Source organism: Tenrec ecaudatus, chromosome 1 (assembly GCF_050624435.1).
Source record: "Tenrec ecaudatus isolate mTenEca1 chromosome 1, mTenEca1.hap1, whole genome shotgun sequence".
Classification (NCBI taxonomy): Eukaryota; Metazoa; Chordata; class Mammalia; order Afrosoricida; family Tenrecidae; genus Tenrec; species Tenrec ecaudatus.
Genome location: NC_134530.1, coordinates 213,360,779 through 213,388,118, shown reverse-complemented (window position 1 = coordinate 213,388,118; position 27,340 = coordinate 213,360,779). Strand labels below are relative to the sequence as shown.

The window sequence follows — 27,340 nt, the reverse complement described above, 5'->3', positions numbered from 1 at the left end:
ACTATCTCTTGATAATCGGACTGTGCTTAAGGCAGTAGAATAATATGTGACTGGCCCTTACAATCCAAGGCTTATTCCTGTTGCTTTCCTCGGACCTGCATTTCCTTTGACCCACCGCATCTCTTAGAAGGACACTGAAAATCAACCAGGGTATTTGCACGCAGCTGACCAACCTTTGTACATGAGGTTAGGGAAGCAAACTGATGGTTTTTAGCTGACAGTTGACCCCACTAGCTAGTGCCAGGCTTCCAGCACATTCTTAATATTTAAATAATACGTAATTAACATGCCTTGAGGAACCTTTTCATAAGGCACAATATATCCTGACACATGCAAGGCCTTCCCTCTGTTGAGGAACTACCGTACAAGCCTCACTCCCCTTTAACTCGACTGCCCTCTCACTCGACAGGGACAGAGCTGGGGCTTCTGCCTGCCTGCTGCGGGAATGAGGAAAAGACCGTCTGCAAAAAGGTCTGAACCCAACACTCTGAGAACTGGCTTGTAAAACTCCTTAACCTTGAAGCAAGGTCTTGGTGCAAGATTGTACTCGGAGGTCATGCTGACGCATGCTGAGAAATCCTAGTGCAGGACTGTGCTCAGAGACAAACCTGAGACATTTTGAGACCTACTGACACAGAGCAGCAGGTCTGAATGATACTGAAATGATACATGCGACCCCAGGATGGCCTGAGTAATTAATTAGAAAGTTGCTCAACCATCTGCAGAGTGAGAACCCTCTCCAATAAAACCCAGAATTTTTCCTCTGGCTAATGCTACCTACCACTCACTTCAAGAAGGAGCCCTCTTTTCCTCCAGAGTGGAGTGCATCTTATCTACACTTAAAGTGGTTCTTTCTCACCCGATAGAGGTACTCACTTCATTCTTTTTGAAGTGACTCTAGTCATCAATTCATGTGGCTTAACTCTTTGCTGCTGTGTGTATGTGTGTGAGTCTAGCTTATCTCTGGACACTCACAAATCACACACATTTGGACTTTGCTAGTTCTCTGATGGATGACAGCCCTGGACCTGAACTTCACATCACTGACTAATTAATTGATTTCATTTTTCATATGCAGGAACATATGTAATATTCTATTTCTCATGTTGTTATTGCTACATGTCTTTGGGTTGGTTTCAACTCATAGTAACCCTGTGTACAACAACATGAAGCACCCTGGTCCTGCTCCATTCCCACAATTGTTCTTATGTTTGGATCCATTGTGGAAGCCATTGTGTCAATTCACCTCATTGGAGGTCTTCTGTTTCATCTACCCTCTGCTTCACCAAGGGTGATGTTCTTCTCCCAGGACTGGTTCTTCCTTATGTCATATGCAAGGATGTAGATATAAGTCTACCTTCCTCTCTTCGAAGGAGACATTTGGCTATCTTTTTTCCCAAGGCAGATGTGTTCACTTTTTTCTCCAGTCTGTGGTATAGTTAATATTTTTTGCCAAGATATTAATTCAAGTATGTCAATTCTCTTTGATCTTCCTTATGCATTATCTAACTTCCATATGCATGTGGGTTAAGTCAAAATGCTTTAGCTCAGGTCAGTCACACCATAGTAATGAAAGTGACATCATTGATCTTTACATTTTAAAGAGATTTGAGAAATGCAACACACCGTTTGACTTCTCAACTGCTACTTCCAAGGGAATTGTAGATATATTTTCATATAAATATCTTTTCCCATGAATAATTGCTTTTGAATTATAGTTACAATTATATATATAATATTATTATAAAGGTGAAGGAAGGAATACAGTAATAAAAGTCAATTATAATTAAAAATTATTTATAAGCCAACTGATTTATTTATCTTAGCTATAATAAAATTAAAGAATTGATAAAGTTTGTATATAACCTACTTTAATACTAATAACATGTACATATTCAATATTAAATAAAAAACCCATCCGCTTGAATTATAAAAGGCAAGCAGAAACAAATTTGTGAATAAATTTAAAACCCTGTAAAATCCATTTTTCTTAGATTTTTCACTAAATGGACACCCAAGTCTTTGTGGGTGACATGGCCATTAGCATTTAAGCATGAATGAGTATTCTTTTTTTTATTTTTGAGGAGGTATGAACTTAGAGTTGTTAATCTGTTTGGAAAAAATGCGTGGCAATTGTGAATAAAATTACAGGAAAAAAGGAAGCCCCACTAAGGAACATTCTTCCCTTCTGCACTCAACCTCTTCTGAAATCATTTTTGACTACATTGACAATTGTAAACAACAGCGATGCAGTAGAAAGCAAGTGTGATCAAGCTATAACCATTTAAAATGAAGTCACTCCAATGTGGAGTGGAAAGAGTTTGTTTTTCAAGGCCAACTGACAAAAAATGAAATCCATTGTCATCAAGACAAATCTGACTCATAACAATCTAACAATATAGGCTTACAATGCTGTCACACTTTATGGGAGCAGAAAGCCTCATCTTTCTCAAATGTGAAAGTTGATGGACCTACAGAGCCTAGCACATTTTTCTTGAAACCTAGACTGAGATATGTCTTAGAATGCCATGTCTTAGGAATTAACTCAAAAGTATACACTTGGAGTAAGATAGACTCAAAATAGGCCCTCCTTAGCAAAGGCTAAAACCAGGACTTCACACGATAATAGTCAATATTATTCAGAGTATTCCCAGAGTCTGTGAAAACTTGTTAGATTTCTTGAACACTGTTGGCACGCACATGATGATAGATGCGTTAATTAATAGGGTAAAAGAACCCAGAAATATATGACATATATAAACCACTAGTTTCAATTTTGGATCAGCACTGGGTTCAGATGGTAAATAAGACTACTTAATCTTGGCTTTCTTCTCACAAAAAATAAGTCATCTGAAGTTGGTTGATAGTAATAAATGTGATGCTAAAAAGATAAAACACAAAAACCAATGAGTGGAAATATTCAGTTGTGGCTTCAGGGCCAATATTCGTGAAAATGCACTCAAAGACCACTGCTATAAAATGCAAAAGTGGACATAAGTAACAATTAAAAAGTCATGTCTATCAAAAGGCATTATAAAAACAAATTAAGCCAACCTGGAGGAGAAAACAAGAGGACCAATGGTTCAGGGGAACATGTGAAAGGGGAAGATGGGGGTAAGGAAGTACTATTAAAAACTCAGGACAAGACAGCAACAAGTGATCCAAAATCTGTGGCAAGAAGGGTGTAAGGAGCCAGGTAGGGCTTGATCAAGGGCAATGTAACCAAGAGGAATTATTGAAACCCAAATGAGGGCTGATAGTGGGACAAGAGGAAAGTAAGCGGAAATAGAGGAAAGAATAGGAGACAACGGCATTTATAGAGGTCCAAATACAGGCATGTAAATATATTTATATATGCTGATGGGGAAGTAGATCTATGTGCATATATTTATAGGTTTGGTATTAAGGTAGCAGATGAACAAGTACTTCCTCAATGCAAAAACACTTTTTTCTAGTAAACTGGCATTCCATGATGCACACCTTCCCAACAAGATTGCTGAATACAAATGTGTGCATAAGCAAATGTGGTGAAGAAAGCTGATGGTGCTCAGCTATCAAAAGTTATAGTTTCTGGGGTTTAAAAGACTTGAAGGTAAACGAGGGGCCATCTATCTCAGAAGTAACAAAATCCACATGGAAGAAGAACACCAGTGTGTGAAATAAGGCATCGAAGGGATCAGATATCATACATCAAAGATCAAAAAATCATATCATTGTGAATGAGGAGGAGTGAGGAGTGGGAACCCAATGCCCATCTGCAGGCAACAGGACATCCCCTGACAGAAGGGTCCTGGGAAGGAGACAGGCCAGTCAGGATACAGTGTAGCAAACGATGAAACACACAACTTTCCCCTAGTTCTCTAATGTTTCCTACCCCTCCCCCCAGTATCATGATCCCAATTCTTACTTACAAATCTGGCTGAAACAGGAGGGTGTACACTGATACAGATAGGAACTAGAAAAACAGGGAATCCAGGACTGATGATCCCTTCATGACCAGTGGTGAGAATGGTGATAATGGGAGGGTGGAGGGAATGTGGGGTAGAAAGGGGGAACCAATGACAAGAACCTTCACATAACCTCCTCCCTGGAGGATAAACAGCAGAGAATTGGGTGAGGGGAGATGCTGTACAGTGTAAGATATGACAAAATAATAATGATTTATAAATTATCAAGTGTTCATGAGGAAGAGGATGGGAGGGAGGGGGAAAATGATGAGCTGATACCAAGAGCTCAAGTGGTAAGCAAATGTTTTGAGAATGATGAGAGCAAAAATGTAAAAATATGCTTGACCGAATGGACTTCTGTATGGATTGTGATAAAAGGTGTATGGGCCCACAATCAGAAGATTTTTAAAATTAATTAATTAACCCATATAGGGAAGGATATTTCTAATAGAGCAGACAGAAGATTTATATGTATCATGCATAAATAGTTCAAGCAAAATGTCACAGCACCTATCTCACATACCTAAATACACAAATGTGCTCAACATCATTACAAAGCAGTGACACACAACATAGATACCCAATTAAACTATATACTCACAAAATGAATACTATTGAAAAGTCCGGCATTTAACTTTGGATGCAGATGAAAGTTAACGCTGGAGGAGGATTGAATGGTCCAATCGCTTTGAAATATGGGTTGGCAACTGGGTCATTCCTAGTTAAATTGTTCAGGGAAATGCGCGTGTGACCACCAAGAATTCAGCACTAGATTGTTCCCAGCATCTCTCTGCATGATGCTGCCAATTAAGGAAGTAGATGAATAAAATTATCTAGAGGAATACAATGCAATACTACCCCAACCACAGCCACGAAGTCAATTCTGAAGCATAGAAACTCTATATAGGGTTAAGTCTGTCTATGTTTACAAGGATCTATCAGCAGCAATCAACCTCTGTGTATCCCACAGAGAATGATGGATCTGACACTGCCGACCTCGTTACTGGAGTCCAGTGGTTAAAGCAAGTCTCCATACTCCTCATGAACAGAACAAACTATTGCTCAATACTGTTCCAACAGGCTGACAAAGTCTGGAAGCACTCACTCCTCTATTCCAGGAAATTTGGAAAACAGCTACTTGGTGAAGTGACAGGAAGGGATCCATATTTGTTCACACTTCAAAGAAAGGTGACCCAAAGGAATTCTCCAACTACACAGCAACATCACTGATCTCACATTCCAGCAAAACGTGGCTGAAGCCCTCCAACAGCGGTTGCAGCAGTACATTGTCAGGGGTGTGCCAGCGTTTCCGTTGGAATGAGAAGAGCATGAGCAACAAGGGAAAGCAGGGCCGGAGCCAACTGTGTCGTGGCTGAAATCAGGGAGCACCAGAAACGCATTTACTGTTTTACTCACAGGCCAAGGATTTGACTATGCGGATGTTAACTAAGGATAACTTGAGAAGAATGGGAATTCCAGAACATGTCTTGGTCTCGTTTGGAACTTGTACATGTATCAATAAAATGTAAAAAAAATTAGAAAATGATGAGGGAACGGAATGTACAGATGTGCTTTATACAATTGATGTATGTATATGTATGGATTGTGATAAGAGTTGTATGATCCCCTAATAAAATGTTGGGTTTTTTTAAAGGGGGCAGTTGTGGAATCAGGACAAGGCATGCTGGGCAGTTTGAAATCAGGCAAGGTGCAGGTCATAATTGTGTCTCTTCACCATATTTATTCAGCCGGGGTGCTGACAAAATCATCCCAAACCTGGATTATCTGAAGAAGACAGTTTCTCTAGGATTGAAGGAAACTTTAACAACCTTCCATATGCATATAGCATACCTTACTTGCTGAAATCAATGTGGACTTGAAGCTCTTGCTGATGAAGTCAAGATTTGCAGTTTTTAATCCTCATCAAGATATGGTGAAAAGAAAGCCACAATTTCATACCTGGACAAATAGGCAACATCATTATAAATGGAGAAATGTTTGAAGATGTCAAGGATTTTGTCTTGTTTGAATCCACAATGATTGCTCATGGAAGCAGCAGTAAAGATATCACAAAACAATTTTCATTAGATAAATTTTCTGCACGAGATTCTTCTGGAGTATTGCAAAGCAAAGGTTTGACTTTGACAACTAAGGATACCAAATACATGGTATTTGCTCCTTGGAGGTAAGGAGGGCAAGAATTCATCATACATATTTGGACATACTATAAGAAGAGCTGGTTCCCTGGAGAAGGACACAATGTTTGGTAACGTGGAGGGGCAGCAAGGGAGAGGAAGGCCCCAAGGAGAAGTGTGCACACTGTGACTGCAACAATGGGCTCCAGCATGAGGCCTACTGTGAGGATGCTGCAGGACGGGCAGAATTTCACTCTGTGATGCTTAAAGTCCTGTGCGACAGACCTGACTCAATGGCACCTAACAACAATGACATTGCCAAATTCAAAAGCCTGGATTGATCATCTCAATGCTTGGTTGAGATGATGCCCAGGTATCTGAAGGAATAGCATCTGTGGTTTTAAAGGCTTGTCTTCTAACAAGCAGCCGTCTAAGGGAGGTCTCCACTAAGTCCTCATGGAAGAAGCACATCAGCCTGTGGACTCCAAGGAGTGTAACTAATATAATCTAAATCTAAAGGAAAGAATGCTATTAGAGCTTAACTTGTAAACCGCCAGTTTCCAGAAGTGAAGGGGTGACAGTTGAAGTCTAAACCCACTTCCACGGTCCACACATGGATTAAGCCTCTGCTGAATTCCCTCTAATCATAGCTGAAGTGTGTGAATAACCCTGTTAGGAGACTGAGAACCTTGTAAAGTCTAATATAGCAGATGTAGTAAAGTTGACCTCTCTTTTGACACATTTTAAAGCTGTTTCAGTTTTAAAAAATGGGAAGGGGAAATCACATGGATTCAGCCTCTGGTGATTTCCCTCTGACCGTGGACCAGAATACCAAAAGCCTTGATATTATGCAGAATGCATTGGCAAGTGGATATTTGCTGGTTAGGTTAAAACAGGTTAATACTTCATATAATTTGATCTCCATTTGATCCATTTACAATTTGTTCCAGCTTTTCCTGTTTTCCTTTCTTTTTGATCGAGGGTTTTTTTGTTTTACTTTGTTAGTGTTAGTTTTAAAAAAACTCTTTATCACAGACTTCAGGGAAGATGAAACACTGTAGAATCACCAGTCTTGTGCTCCCATCGTGAGAACACAAAAATCAAGAGGTTAGGGGAACAACCTTGGAAAATCAAGTGCTACACCTAGAATCCCAGTGTCCTCGGTTTGTGGTTCACAACCCTCCTTCCAAGTTAGTGCTTCTAGAGCTCGCTGTGAAGCTATATCTTCACCACACCTGCTCCCAAACTCTCCCTGTCCCTTCTTAAGACCAGAGGGAATGTGTCTGCTACCAACACCCCCTGCACACACACATTTTCACTCTAGTGCCACGACCTACCCACATGGTGTATTGTCCCCAGACAGACTGCTTCCCAAGTGCAGGTCACGGTGCCACACTCCACAGAGCCCTAGGAGCTCACCTCTGCAATTCAGCCTCAGCACAGCCATTCAAAGCCTAACTTTACCCCTCCCTCTCCTGGACCAGAAGGATGGCATCTGCCACCCTTCACCGCTTCACCCTAGTTCTGTGACTCACCATGAAGGTACAAGATTCTAAATAGACTCTCTCTCAAGAGCAGGACGTATCCCCACACCCCACATAGATCCCTGAGACCACGCTGTGGTGTTTACCTCTGTTTGCTCATTCAGGGCTTTAACACTCCCCTAATAACGTAAGAGGAACAGCATCTCTCACACTCCTCCCGACAACCTGCCACCTTGCTATAATAGCCCCACACAGACTGTCTCCTAAGTCAGTTACAGTCCCACATCTCACAGAGAACACGGAGAGCTGCCAGCTGCTTCCCTCCCACAAGCAACAAAGCAACACAAGCTCAGATCTAAGCAAACTCTGACATTTGACCACAATGGGGCTGATTGGTCCCCCTGATGGTAGAAGGCAGGAGTCAGCACTGAATCAGCAGGGAGAGGGTGGATGTGGTTATGATATAGAACTAGGTTTCCAGAGTAATCACGGCAACCTGTTTCGTGTGGAATTATGGCCTTGACTACTTAGCCATGGTGTCCCTAGGAATGAAATAGATGGGAAAACTACTAAATATTTATGTGATTTATACAGGGGAAGAATGGTAGATCAGGTGAACAGCAGAACAGACAGTCAAGATCGCTCAACAAATTCCCAGACCTGAGCCAGTTTACAGATCCACAGCCCCTTGAATGAAGGGAGAGTTCGGGTCCCAATGAAGGAGGACTCTGGTACATCATCAAAGGTCTATACTGTTAGTCTTTCTTCTAGCCTTCCCCAAAGAGACCAGTGGCCTTTCACAAGAGTGACTGTTTATTGGGGGAAAGGAAATAATCATACTTGTTGGGGATTACTGGTCACTGGCTCGGAACTGACAGTAGTTCCATGAGACCCAATGTGTTTTGAAGGACCACCAGCAGTCAGAGTGGGGGTTTATGGAGTTCAAGTTATCAATTGAGTTTTAGCTCAGGTATGCCTCATTGTGGGTCCAGTGGGCCCCCGGACCCATCCTGTGGTTATTTCCCCAGTTCCAGAATGCATCATTGGAATAGACATACTTAATAACTGGCAGAACCCACATATTACTCCCTGAAATGTGGAATCAGGGCTATCATTGTGGGAAAGGCCAAGTGGACACCATTAGAACTGTCATTACCTAGGAAAATAGTAAACCAAAAGCAGTATCGCATTCCTGGAGGGATTGCAGAGATCAGTGCCACCATCAAAGACTTGAAAGATGCAGGGTGGTGATTCCTACTACATCCCATTTAGTTCACCTACTTGGCCTGTAAAGAAGACAGAGGGATCCTGGAGAATGACAGTGAATTATCATAAACTTAACCAGGTGGTGACTCCAATTACAACTGCCATTCCAGATGTGATTTCATTGCTTGAGCAAATGAATACTTCTCCTGGTACTTAGTATGCAGCTATTGTTCTGGCTTATGCCTTCTCAATATCAGTCTCAAAAGAACACCAGAAGCAGTTTGCCTCCACCTGGCAGGGGTAACAATATACTTCCGCAACTCTCCCCCAGAGGTACATGAACTCTTCTGTCCTGTGCCATAATTTAGTCTTAAGGGACCTTGATCACCAGTCTATTCCACAAAATGTCACTCTGGTCCATTATTTTGATGACATTATGCTGATTGGACCCACTAAGGAGGATGTGTCAAAGGCCCTAGATTCATTGGTACAATATCTGCGTACAAGTGGCTGGTAAATTAACCCAACATAGATTCAGGTACCCTCCACCTCAGTAAAATCTCTAGGAGTTCAGTGGTGTTACGAATGATGAGCTCTTCCTACTAAAGGGGGATAAGCTATTGTGCATTTAACACCCCTAACAACTAAAAAAGAGGCACAATGCCTATTGGGCCTCTTCAGATTTTTGAGGCAATATATCCCTCACTTGGGTTTTCTACTTTGACCTATTTATCAAGTGACACAAAAAGCCTACAATTTTGAGTTGGGCCCAGAACAAGAAAAAGCTCTTCAACAGGTCCAGGCTGCTGTGCAAGCTGCTTTGCCAATGGGACTATATGATCCAGCGGACCCAATGATGCCAAAGCTGTCAGTTGTAGATAAAGATGCAGTGTGGAGTCTTTGGCAGACCCCTATTGGTGAATCACAGCATAGACTACTATTCCCTCTTTGAAAAACAGCTGTTGGCCCGTAACTCGTTCTTGGTGGAGACTGAACGCCTCACTATGGGCCACCAAGTCACCATGAAGCCTGAACTACCTATCATGTAGTGGGTATTGAATGACACACGGAATTATAAAGTTGGACATGCGCAGCAACACTCCATTGTTAAATGCAAGTGGTATATATGAGAATGGGCCAAAGCAAGATTTGAAGGGACAAGTAAGTTGCAGAAGAAGTGGCCCAAATGACCACAATCTCCACTCCTGTCACATCACATTCTTTCTCCCAGTCTGCACCTATGGCCTCCAGGGAAGTTCCTTACCATACTTTAACAGAAGACCAAAAAAGTCATGCTTGGTTTACGGATGGCTCTGCACGATATGCAGGTGTCACCCGTAAGTGGACAGCAGCAGCACTACTGCCCCTTTCTGGGACCTCCCTACAGGACAGTGGTGAAGGGAAATCTTCACAATGGGCAGAATTCTTAGCAGTGCACTGGCCGTTCAGTTTGCATATAAGGAAAAATGGCCAAATGTGAGACTATATACTGATTCATGGGCTGAGGCTAATGGTTTGGTTGGATGGTAAGGGAATTGGAAGGACCATGATTGGAAAATTGGTGGCAAGGAGATGTGGGTAAGAGGTATGTGGATAGACCTCTCTGAATGGGCCAAGAAAGTAAAGGTAATTGTATCTCACACGAACGCTCACCAAATGACATGCACTGTGGAGACTGGTCCTCCTCTTTCCTGTGCCACTCCTGTTATCGCCCAATGGGCACAGGAACAAAGTGGACATGGTGGCAGGGATGGAGATTATGCATGGGCACAGTAACATGGACTTCCACTCACCATGGTTGACTTGCCCATACCTACTGCTGAGTGCCCTGCTTTCCAGCAGCAGAAACCAACATTAAGTCCAAGATATGGGACCATTCCTGGGGAGTTCAACCAGCAACCTGGCGGCAGGTTGATTACATAGGACCACTTCCATCATGGAGGGGACAGCGTTTGGTTCTTACTGGAAAAGAGGGCTACTCTGGATATGGATTTGCCTTCCCTGCACAAGATGCTTCTGCCAAAACTACTATTCGTGGACTTACAGACTGCCTCATTGACCAGTATGGCATCCCATATAGCATTGCTTCAGATCAAGGAACTCACTTCACAGCAAATGCAGTGAGGCAATGTGCCCATTCCTATGGAATCCACTGGTCGTATCATGTTCCTCATCATCCTGAAGTTGCCGGCTTTATAGAACAATGGAATGGGCTCCTAAAGACACAATTATAATGCCAACTAGGTGGCAACAACTTGTGCTGGTGAAATGTTTTTGGGGAAGCTGTATAAGCTCTAAACCAGCGGCCAATATATGGTGCTATGTCTACAATACCCAGAATTCATGAGTCTAGGAGCCAAGGGGTGGAAGCTGGAGTGGCATCCACTCACTGTTACTCCTAGTGATCCCCTTGCAGCATTTTTTATTCTTGTCCCAGCAACCCTGTGTTCCTCAGGCATGGAGGTCCTGGTCCCAAAGGAACTCTCTCTCTCACTGGGAAACAGCACGGATTCCACTGAACTGGCAGCTGAGGATGCCTCCTGGCCACTTAGGGCTTCTCATGCCTTTTGATCAACAGGTCAGGAAGGGTGTCACTGTGCTAAGATGTGTGATTGATCCTGATTGCCAAGGATAAAGTGGACTGGTGTTACAAAATGAAGGTTAATAAGAATATGCCTGGAAACCTGGAGAAACATTGGCCGACTCTTTGTGCTACCATGCCCTGTGATTAAAGTAAGTGGTAAATTACAGCAACCCAATCCTGACAGGACTTATAATGACCCAGACCCCTCAGGAATGAAGGTCTGGGTCACCCCACCAGGCAAAAAACCACCACCAGCTGAGGTGCTTGCTGAGGATAAAGGTAATACAGAATGGATAGTACAAGAAGGTAGTTCTCCCTATCAATTACAACCACGTGATCAATTGCAAAAGCTAGGTTTCTAATTGTCAATGTATTTTCTATTATATGTGCTTATTGCATATCTTTCCTTTGTTTAAGTATGATATATCAGATACAATTGCACTCAGTATGTTTTCATTTAAATGTATGATAGATGATTGATGATAGATATAAGTGTGATTTCATCAATGTCTGGACATTATATAAGTATATATGGCTAAAGAATTGTGTACAGGTGCCAGGTTGTCAAGGAGTGGATTGAGATGGTTTATTGTGCCAGCCTGACTGATAAACACATGTGGCATTAATTGAAGGGTGGAGAGATAAATGGTTAGATGAGCCTCGCCTTTCTTATCCCTCATTCCTTGATCATCAGATGAGTGTTTGGCTGCCTTGCTTGTTCTATGCCTCAATTTGCAAGCTACACTATCTGTGGGACGCCTATCCTGTGAACAGTGTAATTTGAGGTCCCCTTAAGACTTGCCTTGCCAGAGAATTGGAATGTACATCTCTGGAGCTGGGAACTGACATTTGGTGACCTGGATGACTATTGTTGACTTGTCTTGCAGTTTGCTGCCTGTTCTGGGGTAGCCTAGCTCTCTCTCTCTACAGAGGACTACCTGGTGGCCCTCAGACTTGAAGGACTGCCAGTGTCTCACAACTCTCTCATGGAGTGAGTTGCACTGAGCCATTTGTACTGCTTTATAATTTATCTGTTCTTTTCTTGTATTATATGTCTATCTGTCTGTAATTTAACAGTTCATTTCTTGTGTTATATAACTATATATAACTATATATATATATAATTATCAGCAATATGGTTCTATCTCTCTAGAAACCCTGTCTAACACAATATGAAAAACCAATAGCCAACTTGGTAGTCAATGGAGAAAAGACTAACACAATCCCTCTGAAAAAAGGGGGTGAGACAAGGAGGTCCCTTAACCCCACTCTGATTTAACATCACACTTGAAGTTTTAGCTAACAGCATAGGCAAAGAAAAGACACCAAAGGTATTCGTCTGGGGTAGGAAGAGGTGAAACTATCATTATTTGCAGATGATAAGATTTTATATATGGAAAATCATAAATGCTCCACAAGGGGAGTGCTGGAGGAAATAAAGGAGTTTCTCAGAGTAGCAGGATACAAGATTAACAAAGAGAAGCCCATCAGACTGCTATATACATCAGTTAAGTCCACACAAGAGGAGATCAAAAAGGTGGTGCCCTTCACAGTAGTCAAGCACAAATTGAAATATCTAGGGACATACCTGACTAAAAGAACAAAAAAATTGCTATGAGGAAAACTTTGAAAACTATTACAAGAAACCAAGAGTACCCTCAGCAACTGGAAGAATATCCCATGTTCATGGATTAGATGACTCAATATAGTAAAGATGTCAGTTCAGTCCAAAGCACTATATAAGTTTAATGCAATTTCAATACAATTACCCTGATCTTTCTTCAAAAAACCAGATAAACTGATTACCAACTTCATATGGGGAAGGAAAAAGCCAAGAATTAGCAGAGAACTCCTCAAGAAGAAGGACAGAGTGGGAAGGCTTACTTTACCTGACTTTGTCATATAGTATACAGCCACAGTTTTCAAAAACAATGACAGATACTCAGACCAATGGAAAAGAACGGAAAACCAGAATTAAATCATCAGTATACAAACAACCAATTTGTGATGAGGGCCCCCAAACTATCCAATGGGAAACAGATGTCCTCTTCAACAAGCGGTGCTGGAAAAAATGGATATCTACCTGCAGAAAAATTAAGCAAGACCCTTATCTCACTCCATGCACAGGGATAAACTTAAAGTGGATCACAGACCTTAAAGGAAAACCCCAAACTATCAGGGCCATAAATGATGGAATTGTGACCCACTTGAGAACTTTGGCACAGGGAATACATAGGCTATCAGAAATAGGGAACGACACAAACAGAGAGGAGGCACACATTGACTAGTGGGAAATACTGAAGGTAAAACACCTGTGTACATAGAAAAAATTCACCAAAAGTGTAATAAGAGTGTGCACGGACTGGGAAAACACCTTCAGCAGTGACATAGCAGATAAAGGCCTTATTACTAAAAGCTACAATACTCTGTTAGCTTCCAAAAAGGAAAAGCCATATTGCCCACTGAGCAGGTTGGCAAAGGACCTGAACAGAACTTTCACAGGAGTAGGAATCAGAATGGCCAACAAACCTGAGAAAATGTTCCTCATCTTTAGCCATAAGAGAAATGCCAATTAAAACAATTAGATACCACCTAACACCCTCAAAGATAGCCCAATTCAAAAAATCAGAAAGCAACAAGTGTTGGAGGGGCTGTGGGGAGACAGGAACTCTCATCCACTGCTGTTGGACTTGTAGGGATGTACAGCCACTATGGAAATTTCTCTGGAGATGTCAAAAACAGGTGGCGATTGAGCTACCATAGGACCCAGCAATCCCCCTACTGGGCATATACCCAGAAGAGGCAAGAAACAAACCACGGCCAGACATGTGGGCATCAGTGTTCATTGCGGCACAGTTTACAATTGCAAGGAAATGCAAACAACCCAAATTTCCATCAATGACAAGTGAATTAAAAAACCGTGTTGTATACATACAATGGAGTATGTATAGCATCGCTATAAAGCAGTGATGAATTAGCACATCGCTGCATGGGAAGAACTGGAGGCACTCATGCTAAACGAAGTAAACCAAGCACAAAGGACAAGTACAACATGAGTCCACTGAGGAAAGCTTAAAAAAAAAAAAAGCTTAAGGGGCCCACCAAGCCGTGACATGGGAGAGACGGAGTCGGGGGAAAGGTCGTGGTGTTAACAAACCCAGGGACAAGGGAACAACAAGTGATCCAAATTGGTGGTGAGGAGGGTGTAGGAAGTCTGGTATGGTGTGATCAAGGATAATGTAATCAAGAGAAATTACTGAAACCCAAATGAAGATTGAGCATGATAGTGGGACAAGACAAAAGTCAAAGGAAAGAGAAGCAAGAGCTAAGAGGCAAAGGTCATTTAAAGAGGTCTAAATAAAGATATATACATATGTAAATACATTTATATATGATGATTGGGAAATAGATCTATGTGCATATATTTATAGGTTTCATATTAAGGTAGCAGATTGACATTAGGCTTCCACCCAGGTACTCCCTCAATGCAAGAATACTTTGATCTATTAAAGTGGCTTTCTATGATTCTCACCTTCCTGACACATTTGCTGAAGACAAATGTGAATAAACAAATATGGTGAATAGAGCTGATGGTGCCCATTATCAAAAGATATAGCATCTGGGGTCTTAAAGGTTTGAAGGTAAACAAGCAGCCATCTTGCTCAGAAGAAACAAAGCCCACATGGTGGAAGCACACCAGTATGTGTGGTTACAAGGTGTTGAAAAGAACAAGTATCAGACATCATCAGAACAAAAAAATCATATCATTGTGAATGAGGTGGGGAGTGCAGAGTGGCGACTCAAAGCCCATTCGAAGGCCACTGGACATCCCCTTACAGAAGGTTCTGGGGAAGGAGATGAGCCAGTCAGGGTGTGATATAGAAATGATAAAACATACAACTTTACTCTAGATCCTGAATGCTTCCTACCCAAGCCTCTCTATCATGATCTCATTTCTACCTCACAAATCTAGATAGACCAGAGTGGTACACTGGTACAGCTAAGAACTGGAAACACAGGGAATCCAGGAAAGATGATCCCTTCAGGACCAGTGGTGAGAGTTGCAATACTGGGAGGGGGAAGGTAGGGTGGAATGGAAAGGGGGAACTGATTACAAGGATCTACATATAGCATCCTCCCTGAAGGATGGAAAACAGAAAAGTGTGTGGAGGGAAATGTGGGACAGTGGAAGATATGACAAAATAATATTTTATAAATGATTAGGGTTCATGAGGGAGGGGGCAGTGGAGAGGGAGTGAAAAATGAGTTGATGCCAGGGGCTTATGTGGAAAGCAAAACTTTTGAGACTGATGAGGGGAATGAATGTACAAATGTGGTTTACACAATTGATGCATGTATGGATAGTGATAAGACTTGTATGAGCTCCTAATAAAAATTATTGGAAATAAATCTCTGTTCCTCCCCATGAAATTCTGTGTTTTTAGGGGGGCCCCCATGTATGCATTAAAATCTATTAATAATAAATAACCAGGATTGTAGGGAATACCCATTAAATGTTTCAGAAAGCTGGGGAATACTGGAAGCCCTCACTTGCCTATGCGAGGAAATTTGGAAGAGAACCATCTGGCCAATTCACTGGGAGACATCCATATTTTTCTTCTTCCAAACAAATGTGATACAACAGAATGCGCAGACTATAGAACCATATCATTGATAGTGCACACCGGTAAAATTATGCTTAAGATCATCCAACTGCAGTTTCAGCAGGACATTGGTAGGGTTCTGTTTGCAGTTCAGGAGGGATTCCGAAACAGATATGGAACAAGGGATATATTTCCTGATATCAGGCGGATCTTCATTCAAAACGAGAACAACAGAAAGATGTTTACTTGTGTTTTGTTGACTGACCAAGGCATTTCACTGTGTGACCCATATAAACTGGGGTTAAGCTTGGAAAGAATGGGAACTCCAGAACACTTCGTTGTGCTCATGAGGAACTTGTGCAGGGATCAAGAGGCAATTGTGTGAAAAGAAAAAGGGAATGATGCCAGGTTCTAAATCAAGAAAGATGTGGCAGGGTTGAATCTTCTCACCGTATTTGTTCAATTTATATGTAGAGCAAATCATCCCTGGAGCTGGATTATCAACAAGGTGGGCATCAGTTGTGAAGGCAGGGTTATTAGCAACCATCAACACACAGATGGCATAACCGTGCTTGCTGAAAATGAGAAGGAATCAAAGCACTTGCTGATGTAGATCAAGGATTAGAGCCTCCAGGATGGATTACAACTCCATGTAAGAAAGATTCAATTCCTCACAACTGGACCAATAGGTAACATCATGATAAGTGGAGGGAAGTTTGAAGTTGTTAAGGGTTTTGTCTTGCTTGGATCTAGAATAAATACTCAAAGCAGCAGAGCTCAAGAGATCAAAAGATGTATTACTCTATGCAAATGTGATGCACGAGATCCCATGATCCATTTAGAGTAATGAAATAAATAGGTTCCTTTGAGGACTAAGGTGCATGTGATAAAAGCTATACTACTTTTGGTTGTAGCATATGCATGTGAACGTTGGACATTGAATCAGGAAGACTGTAGCAGCATCGATGCATTTGAACCGTGGTACCAGAAAAGCGTGCTGGAAGTACCAGGGACTGCTAAAAAGACACACCAATATGTAAGGCCAGAGTATTCCTTAGAGAAAAGGATGGCGATACATAGCTCTAGATATTCTGGACATATTGTCAGGCGGAGCCAGTCCCTCAAGAAAGACATTACGTTTGGTCAAGTAAAGGGGTAGCGAACAGAGGAAGGTCTTCAAGTAGAAAGACTAACCCAGCGGCTGCATCCATGGGCTCAGGCACAGGGACCACTGTGAGGTTGTGAGGATGATGCAGGACTATGTGATGTTTCCTTCAGTGTCGCTGTGGGTCAGACTTTCTCAAAGGCACCTAACCCTGACAACATGTGATATGAAACGCTTTAACAACTTGTACTTAATTACACTCTAGCTACTTATTCTGCTGCTTTGTTTGTGTTTTGAAACTAATACAAACACAATCTCAGTTTCATTTTACAATTTAGCTTGTATTTCTAAGTGGAATCAATAATTTTATTTTTTTGAGCAGGTTTCATTCTCTGGTTGTCAGGGCCAAATTCAAACTTACCTTCAGTTATCAGTTTGAATTCATAATTGCCTCTGCCATCCACATGTAGATAGCACTCATGATGTTTCCAAAGAGACATCTGAGGCAACATATTCAAGAGGGTGATGCCAACCCTCTGACAATGACTATAAATGTAGCTGTCCACATCTGAGCTAGTTACATGATCTGGTATCAATTTGGGACTTGAGAGGACTAAAAGTAAAGGGGTGGAGGTCTAGTCTGTCAGGCAGGTCATAACCAATGAGGCCTCTTTTTGAGCATGGCCTTCTTAGAATTCTGGGATATCTGGTATTTCCTGCTTGGAGGCAGGAAACAGACTCTCTCTCAGCTCGCTCCCTGGGAGACAATGCAGCTGACAAGACACACTGAGCTACTCTAGAGCACTGAGCTGGAAAAGCCAGCTACCCTGATGCAACCAGACCTCTGGAGCCAGAGAAACAATGCAATGACCCCTGCCAGTGCTGAGATGCTTACAACACCACTGGATCCAAAGACTTTCTACACTGGCCTGTGATCCTTCTGCATTCTGGGTCAATGCGTGTGTTTCGTGAGTCGGAAGAAGACTTTATAGATTGGTATCAGATGTATGGGCTCATATCGGACTTGTGGGCTTGGTATGTACTGAGTTGGGGTGCGTTCTAAATGTACAATTGCTCTTTATATAAAACTCTCTCTTATACAAATATGAGATTCTATGGATTTGTTTCTCTAGTTCACCTGGACTAACAGCATACAAACTAGATTTGCTTGTACATTCATCCAAAACAAACGGGCTTATGATATAAGAATCTTGCCATCACCTATTTTTGTTTTTCTCCACCCCTGATCATGAATACTGTTCCAGCTTCCTCCACCTACCAGGATATGGCCCATTTGGATGTTTTACAAATAGTCCTTCAGTACCAGCTCAAAGATACACTTCCTTTACTGATCCTTTCTTCCATCTCTATGTGTCACTTAGACCCAAAGTCTTCCAGGTATCATATACTCTCTTTGAGAAGGATAAAATTTCATACTTCTCTCATATTTAGTTAAATGTCCTCAAAAGGAGGCTATAGTTCACCAGAATACAGAATAGTGAACAGCCATTAAGGCCACAAATTAGAATGTTGGCTCTAGATTGAACTTCAAAATTAAGACATTTTGCTAAAGAAATATGATCAAGCTTGATAATGTTATCTGCCTTAAAGATTTCTCCAAAATAAATTTTCAAGGGTATGAATAGGAGCCTTCAATACTTATTTTCTGCTTACAGAGCATGCTACATACATATTTTCCACGATTTAAATCCTTTAGGACTTGCACTCATTTTGTAATCTGCATAGAAAAATCAGCCAATGTGATCATTTCAAAAGCAACCAAAACTATTCACCTTAGAGCTCAAGACATTCATGAGAGCATTATTGCACTTTGATAGTCATGCTCTGGCAGTCCTAAATGGGTGTCCTGAGATGTGAAGGATATGCCCGGTGAGGAACAGATAGTTGGCAACCAGATAATCAGTTATAGTGGCAAAGCATTTGGCAATTTTGTTATCAAGAAAGCCCATGAGGAACCAGAACAAAATGAAATTATGCAGGGGCAGAAGACTCAGTGTATTGTCTGCTTATTTTCTTTTATTCTCAATGTAAAAGCATATTTCATCATTGTTTGTCAGGAGCCAGGAATTAATGTATCTATATTCTACTTCATACTTTTGTTTAGGTGTTGTCATCTTATCCATAGGTCTTCTAAATTGTGTTAGAAACAGCCCAGAGATAGCCATGTATAGTCATAATTGGTTGGCTCTGTGCTCCAATCATCATTGTCAATTTGACATATAAAACTATGTATAAAAATGGCCTACTAGGATTTGAATACAGATCAATTACACTGTTATACAACTTTTCTACATCTTGTGTGAGCAGCTGCTCTGGATTATCCATTGTGTTTTCCAGGTTTCATATTTTATAATATGTGAAAGCATGGAGATATTCCTCACATAAGTGCCAGTGAATCTTACTTGGAAGCACCGTTTGAGCTCATGAAACTCAAGAAATTGGGAAGACAGGTACCTGGCAACGAACTATATCCATTCCAAATAAGGCTGACAAAAAAGAATGTAAACTTTTTCTATGAATCTTATTAATATTACATGCAATTAACATTTATTTTATTGAAATTAATTGAAAACTGGTTGCAGAGATACTAGGAGAGCTAAGAGAAATTCAAGTGATGTGTGGCAGTTGCACAATCTACTGTCAACTTGTGCAAAGGGGTGTAGTCTAGCCTGTCAATCAAGTCATAGCCAATCATGCCTCTGTGTGGCCATGTCTTCCCCCCTGGAGGCAGGGCACATACTTTCCCTGTGGCACATTCCTGTTGATAAGCCACATTGCACTACAGTGAAGGAGACAGGGCCCTGGACCTGGAGGAGCCATGTGGAGAACCAAGCCAGTCCTGAGATGCTTCCACCATCATTGGATCCACATGATTTCCACCCAGGTCCCTGTGATATTCCTGTATTTGGCATCATTGCATGGCTGTGTGTCTGAATAGGAATTCATAGACTGGTATCAGATATATTGGCTAATATCGGATTTATGAACTTGATCTGAATTGGGGCTGGGAGCTTTTCTGAATATACAATTACTAGTTGATAGAAAGATCTTTCTTAAAGAAATATAAGCGTCTGTGATAGATAAGATTTATTGAGCCAATCTGGCAGATAAACATATATGGGCATACTTGAAGCGGGAGGAAGATTAATGACTCAGCAAGCCTCACCTCTCTGGTCTCTTCCTCTCTGATGGTCGGACCAGTGTGCAGCTCCCTTAGCTAGTTCTCTGTCTCAGCTGGCAAGGCTCACTTCCTGCCAGACATCCCTGAGGAGAAGCCACATGGACCTACCCTGATGCAACCCTAGTTACTGGAGGTGAAGTGGGACCCCTGCCAACACTGACATGCTTACACCCTCACTGATTGGCTTTACTCCTGCATTCAATGTAATTGTGTGTATTTTGTGAGTTTGTACATTGGTGTCACACATATGGGCTAATGTCAGACTTATGGGCCTGGACTGGACTATGTTGGGATACTTAAATGTACAGTTACCCTTTATATAAAACTGTTATACCATGTGAGTGTTTATGAATTTTGTTTCTCTGGTCTACCTAGACTACTACAGTGTCTCTGGATTTGTTTCTCTACTCAATCCAGACTAACACAGGATGTCATGATTGATGTCAGATTAATCTTGGCTGAAATCAGAGAATAACAGAAATATATTTACTTATGTTACATTGATTATTACTATGCACAGACATTTGACTCTGTGGACCATTAAAAACTAGGAAGGACATAGAGAGTAATGGGAATTCCAGAGCACTTCACTGTGTTCATTCAGAATCTGCTCTTTGACCAAAGGCAGAGGTTTGAAAAGAACCAGAAAATAATTTATGGTTTAAAATTACCAACGATGAGCATCCCGGCTATAGTCTTTTACTATATACTTATTTGATCTTTATGATGAGGAAACAATTTGAGAAGACGAACTATAGGAAGAAGAATACATCATCGGGATTAGCGGAAGGCTTATTAACAAACATGATATAATTTTCAACATGCAGATGACATATTTGCTTGATTAAAGTGAGGAGGTTTTCAAGCACTTGCTAAGGAAAATAAAGACTTCAGTCTTTGGTATGGGTCACAACTCAGTGGAAAAAAACAAGTACCAATAGACAACATTAAGATAAATATAGAAAAGTTTAAAGTTTTGAAAAATTGAAATTTTGAAGTATCTAAAAATATAAAAGATTGAAGTTTTTAATGTGTATACAGAGGCAACAGATCAAAGTGATGGCATTTTGTTGACTTCTGAATGACCTGTATCCTTCCCGATGCCCTTGTCGGAAATCCCCACTGGTGATTGATTTTAGAATGTATTCTTTGCTCCTGTGATCAGAACAGTGTAATTAATAACATTGTTCCTTTTGATATTGTAATAAGAATATTATTATTCTCATTTTATTAACTAGGATGGTATAATCAATCCTGTACTCTATAAAGCTCACTAAATCAAAAGAATATTAATTTTACTTTCTATTTTTGTCATATGCTTGCTTCAATACACAATGAATGAGTTTTGCCTTTAAAAACTCACTGAGATGTTCACTCTGGACTGCTTTTGATTCTCCCAGTCCAGTTATAACCAAATAAAAGGCTCTTCTACATTTCCAGACATTATAGTGGCTGTCATTTAATGGAGCCCCCATCAATGTAATCAACACTCACACACAGCAATTAAGAAAGGAAATGGCAGGGAGATGGAAGAAGATGGTGTCTAGTTGGGTTAACCTGCCTAGAGCTCCTGCTCCCAGACTAGAACATGGGGAGGTCGGTTGAAAGAGACTGGGAGGCAGAGTCTGCAAATCAGAATCAGGATTCTAAGGTATGTCCTGAACCCCACATTTAAAAAAATTTCCACTCACAATGTGAACCAGGAATGCACTAAATCGCACTCCGTTCAGTGTGCTGGGCTCCTGGGCCCTGGCTAAGCAGCTATCAGCGCCCTTGTTGGGCGGTGAGTAGGGAATTCCTCAGGCGTATGCCCCAAAGGGGATGAAATCCCAGACAGGAAAGTTAGCACTGGGCCCCACAGCAGAGCTCCCTGCACTGTGAACTGTCTTCTCTCATAGCCCGGGGACCGGCTCAGTGGATCGTCATAGATTTGGAGCAATTGAAAAGCTGTTGGGAAATTTACCAGAGTCAGGTCCCTGGGTGACAGAAATAGCAGATAGCCCTAGTCCAGCGGGCCAATTCAGTTCCAGTTGGCCAAGAAGAAGATAACCTCTCTGATAAGCTGGGTCTCCCAGTCTGGGGGTCAATGTGACAGCCCCCAAATGGGCCGCCCATAATCCAATATAAAAAAGAGAGAATAACATTTTCTCAGTAAAAATTACAAATCCTAGGCTCACTGCGTAACTCTAAGACAAGTGGTAGAAAGAGTCCTTCAACATACATTAATATAACAATGGAGCCCATGCTAAGGAAGGCCAGAAATTAGAGATCCCAGAGCCTGTGAACCTAAAAACGACCCCTTGGAGCAGGCCTCGCTTTCAGAATAACTTAGTTCAATTCCTGCTTGCCAGGAGACAAGGAAACCAACCAAACAAAAAACAAGAACTCTCAGGTATTAGGGCATCAGTGGTCCTGAAACACACTAGTAGGACAAGCCCAGTGGCAGTGGGCTACTGTCCAATCTGTGATCCTCCAAACATCTGGGGAAGTCTTACATGTCCTGGGGAACTCACCCCTCCCCTGCTGCATACAGCACAAGGGAGATCTAGCCGTGAATCCCAGTGCTCATCACTGTTGCAGAAACCGCTGCCTGTCTCGGCTGTGATCTTGCCTTTGAGGGTAATTCTGCCCAGCATCTGTGGGACCCTACCCCAAGCATACCACCCTGCTACCTTGAGGCAGGGTTGGGACTCCTGCATCCCCACAGTCAGGTGATCAAGCCTCAGTTATCTCCTTGCTTACTGCTCTTATTCTCCTCTCTTTATTCTCTCTCCCTGGTATCTTTCCCACTGCAATCAGTCTCAAGGAGTCGGAATGTTTTTGTTTTTATTTAACATTTTCTTTCTTTGTTCTTCTTTTTCTCTATTTCCTGTTCACTACCTCTCTTTCCTTTCAAATGCCACCACTGACTTCTGGGCTTCTACTCTGCTCGAGGCCCAACTCAACCAAAAGAGCAGGGGAACTCCAGCCTGCCCTCTGGGATCACTGTGCACCACACAAGGCAGCTATGACAGCCCTAGGCAATGCTACACAGTGCTGAGGAAACCTCAGTCTGCCCTCTATGGTGATCTTGCCAACTAGGACAAATCCACGGAGCACTGAAAGAGCACATGACCTTCCACCTTGGGGCAGGCTTTAAATCCCTGCAGCTCCATGTTCAGGTGATCAGGGATCAGTTCTTTGCTCTTTATTCTTTTCTTCTCTCTTCCATAAGTAAAGATACACAAGACCTTTTCTTAAACCACAGATTAATAGAAATTAAAATTTTTTTATTGATAAGCTAAATACTAATCCGGGTTATGAGAAACACGCTCCTCCATCCTTTCACACCAAGAGCTACTTTGCAGATTGGTGTTTTGTATTTCTTCCATTTTCTTTATTATGCTATAATTTGTGGATATGAGTTCTTATCGTTTTAAAAATCAGTTTGATAGTTTAAATAATTATTATAACTCCAAATATTAAAATGTAGACTGTTCCATACCTAAGAAAACAAAGCTGATTCAGTCTATCCAGTGATATATTCTGGTTCCCCGTGACAAATACACTCAGAATCAGGCCTACAATCCAACACACTAAGGAAAAAGTTTAGTTCTGCCCTTTTATTTCAAATTAAATTTGATATTAAGATGTTTCCTATTTTTTGGAAATGAAGAGGAATTTTCGACAAGAACTTTATTAATTTATGCTATTTGAAATATATAAATATAAACATTGCATTTCAGAATCATGTTGCTCAATAGTCACTAATTTCTTCATTAGAGAAAAAAATAATGCAAACATTGTGATTGTTGCTACTGCTGTTAGAAGATTTTGAGTTGTTTGCAACTCATAAACACAGAGCGATCATAATCAAAGCAGAAGGAAGGAAACATGACCACTTTGCCCCGTACAGGGCAATAGAAAAAATAACGTTTGTCATTGTCTCTGAACCACTGTCGTAGCCACTCTGTCAGCCCAGTCCTTGTGAGGCTCCCTCTTCTTCACCGACCTTCTACTTTTCCAAGCTGATTTCCTTTTCCCAGGACAGTTTTCTCCCAACAACATGTCCAAAGTACACTAGCTAAAGTCCTGTCTGTCCATGAGAATTCTAGGCTAGATTTTTTCCAGGGTTTGCTTATTCTTCTGGCAATCCATGGAACTTCCGCTATTGTTTTCCAAGGCATGAATTTAAATGCATCAATTCTCCTGCAGGCTTCCTTAATCATTGTGTATCTTTCACAAACTTATGAGCCAATTGAAAATGCCACGCATTAGGTCACAGATGCCTGATTCCTCCAAGGACATCGTGCTCTTGCACACTTTAAAGAGGCCTTCAGCAGCAGAGTTGTTTAATGCAATGTCTTCCCCCGACCCTTTTTGACTGATGATTCCAGGAGTGTTGGTTGTGACTCCAAGCAAGAGGCGATCAGTGACAACTTCAATCTTTTCTCCATTTAACACGGGGCTTACAGTTGTGAGGATTTTTGACTCTTTGAGCTGTAATCCCACTGAAGGCTGAAATCCTTGATGTTAAGCTCGTGCTTCGAGGGCTCTTGTCTTTCAGCAAGGAAGAGCGTGTCACCTGCTTCTCACACGTTAATAGCTTTCTTGCAATCCTGGTGTTGGGCTCTTCTTCACATAGGGCAGAGTTTTATATTTTTTGTTCAGAATGCGGATTCATATCATGGAATATCAATCTTGTTAAACCCTTTCCTGATTATAAAGCAGGCATTTTTTCCCTTGGTCTCCTAGAACCACGCCTTTTGGGGTTTTTATAAGGGTTCCACAGGAGCACAAAGAAGTGTTCAGGAATTATGATCCTTCCCAACACTATCCATTGTTTGTTATAAAGCACACAGTCGAATGCCTTTGCATAGTCCATGAGACACAGGTAAGCATCTTTCTAGTCTTCTCTGCTTTCCTCCAAGACCCAGCTTGCATTAGCAGGGAAGTCCCAGTGGTCTTAATCCCACCTGAATCCATCTGAAATCTCTGGCAACTCTTTGTGGATGTACAGCTACAGTCACTTTTGAATAATTTTCCATAAAATCTTAATTGCATGTGACACGAATGGTATTGATGGACAAATCCTGCTTTCTATTAGGTAGTCTTTCTCTGAAACAGGCACAAACATGGGTGTGTTCCAGTAGGTTGGCCTTGCACATGGCTTGGCATTAAGTGGGAAAGCTTCCATCAGCGTGTTGAAACAGATCAGTTGGTATTCTGTCGACTCCTGGGCCATTATCTGTGCTAATGACTTCCATCCAGCATCAACTTCCCCCGCCGCTGTCATTGTTTCCTGATCTTTTGTGAATTCTCGAAAGGCTTGGATGTTGACACATGCATTTAGATACAGAAAGTTTTATTAGGCCCAAAGATAATTTCAAAGTCCTGAAAACCATCAACAGTACCTTTTGTTAGCCTTCTTGTTTTAAAATATGAATGTTTGTTTCAAATATAGGTTAAAAATAAAGTAATTGAGACTACTAACACAAATACTCTTATGTGCTGTCTCCAATTCAAATGCCATCTTGTTCTGATGTGTTGTAAAGTCAGTGTGGATTCAGAGTGGTCTCAGGTGAGAGAGTCGACCTGCCCAACAGAATTCTCTTGGCTGTAATCTTTCTGGAGGCATTCAGTCAGGGCTTCCTCCCATGTAGCCTTTGGATGTGTTCGAACTCCCAACCATTTCAATTAGTGGCTTAGCCAGGACTCATTAACTGACCTACATTCCCTGGAACATATTATCAACTTTTCTGCCCATCTTGGTTTTAGAAGCATTGATCAAATCTCGTAGTACTGTGTACATGTATTTGTATGTGGGTGCTTAGATGAAATTGGACTTTCCTCAGAGTGTATGTCAATGTTACGATCGCTGTAAACTCAAATCAATTTTAATCTCTCCTGACAATTGGTTTGAATAATCAGTCGGGTGAGATATGTTATAGGAGACCACATATTTGAATTTTCCTGGCATATGTACCTATAGGGAGCTAAATGGCTTAATAGTGAGGACAGAAAAATAATTGGATATATTTTGTGACCATCAAAATTCTTTCCACGTAATATTTCTTTGAAGATGGAGACAACTAAAGCTCTTATTTTGTCTGACTAGGAGTCTCAGAAAGCCTCTGGCATTATGTTGAAAACCTTTCACTGTTGGGAAAGTGATGGAACACAGCTGGCACTGGACTGAGTGCCTATAACCTTTGACCAAGGATGTTTTATAAACAGAACACATTGCTTGTGGTTTGGCAACATTTAATAAGGTATGTGAGAAAGTCAAATATCTGTCTCTGATATTATAATTGTATGATTCTCTATACAACAAATTCTAATTTATGAGTAAAATTTACATAAGAGTTGAAAAACTTGAGAAATTACATTACCATATATAAAATTCAGGAAATGTATACAATTTGATTATAAGAATATACTTCAGTCACAGCTTTAGCCACAGCGGGGATAATCTATTTTCCCTTCACGACAAGTTGCTCGAAAACTGGCTCTTGGTGTCAATTCCCTGTAACCCCTTTTACATTTAAATTCAACAGTATCACGTGTTTCAGAATAAATTTTCTTATTTTGTGTCCATTTTAACTGTATATTATGTCTTTCCATGTCGCTTTCTGATACTATGCACGCATCTGAAAGTAGAACAAACAAATATAAAAACTCTTAGCCAGCAAAAAATATATTTTGTAGACTTTTAGGCTTACAAACAGTGGTGAATAATGATGTGGGCATGCTTTCCAAAAATCTTTCCTCTCTGTCAGGAATTATCTTGTGTGTTTTGATATGGTGACAATAATAAACCTAAATATCAACTCATTGCAGTTAAACAAATTCTGAATTGTTGAGTGGGATCTAACCCCATGTGTGTGTGTGCCTGGAACAAACTGCATTAATAGAGTTTCTTGTTTATAATTTTAATAGGAAGAGATTGCCAGGCTTTCTTCTGTAGTACAGCTCGCGGCCTCAAACTGCCTACCTTCAAGTTGGAAGATGACTGTAAAGCATTTGTGCTACCCAGGGGCCCGAAAATTGTTCGACGATGCAAAAATGGTGCATCATACTTAATAAGGAGTAAC

At 41.2% G+C, this 27,340-nt stretch overlaps 1 protein-coding gene and 1 pseudogene across 1 annotated transcript in view; both read right to left on the bottom strand.

Moving 5' to 3' along the window:
• Window positions 1-16,024: 16,024 nt before the first annotated feature.
• Window positions 16,025-23,422, bottom strand: LOC142439431 (ATP-binding cassette sub-family D member 3-like; annotated as a pseudogene).
• Window positions 23,423-26,699: 3,277 nt separating this feature from the next.
• LOC142439425 (complement factor H-like) overlaps window positions 26,700-27,340 on the bottom strand; it is an 86,165-nt gene continuing 85,524 nt past the window's right edge. The window contains exon 22 of the mRNA XM_075541774.1: window positions 26,700-26,896. Within this exon, the coding sequence (XP_075397889.1) occupies window positions 26,700-26,896 (197 nt within the window). The remainder of the gene's footprint in view (window positions 26,897-27,340) is intronic.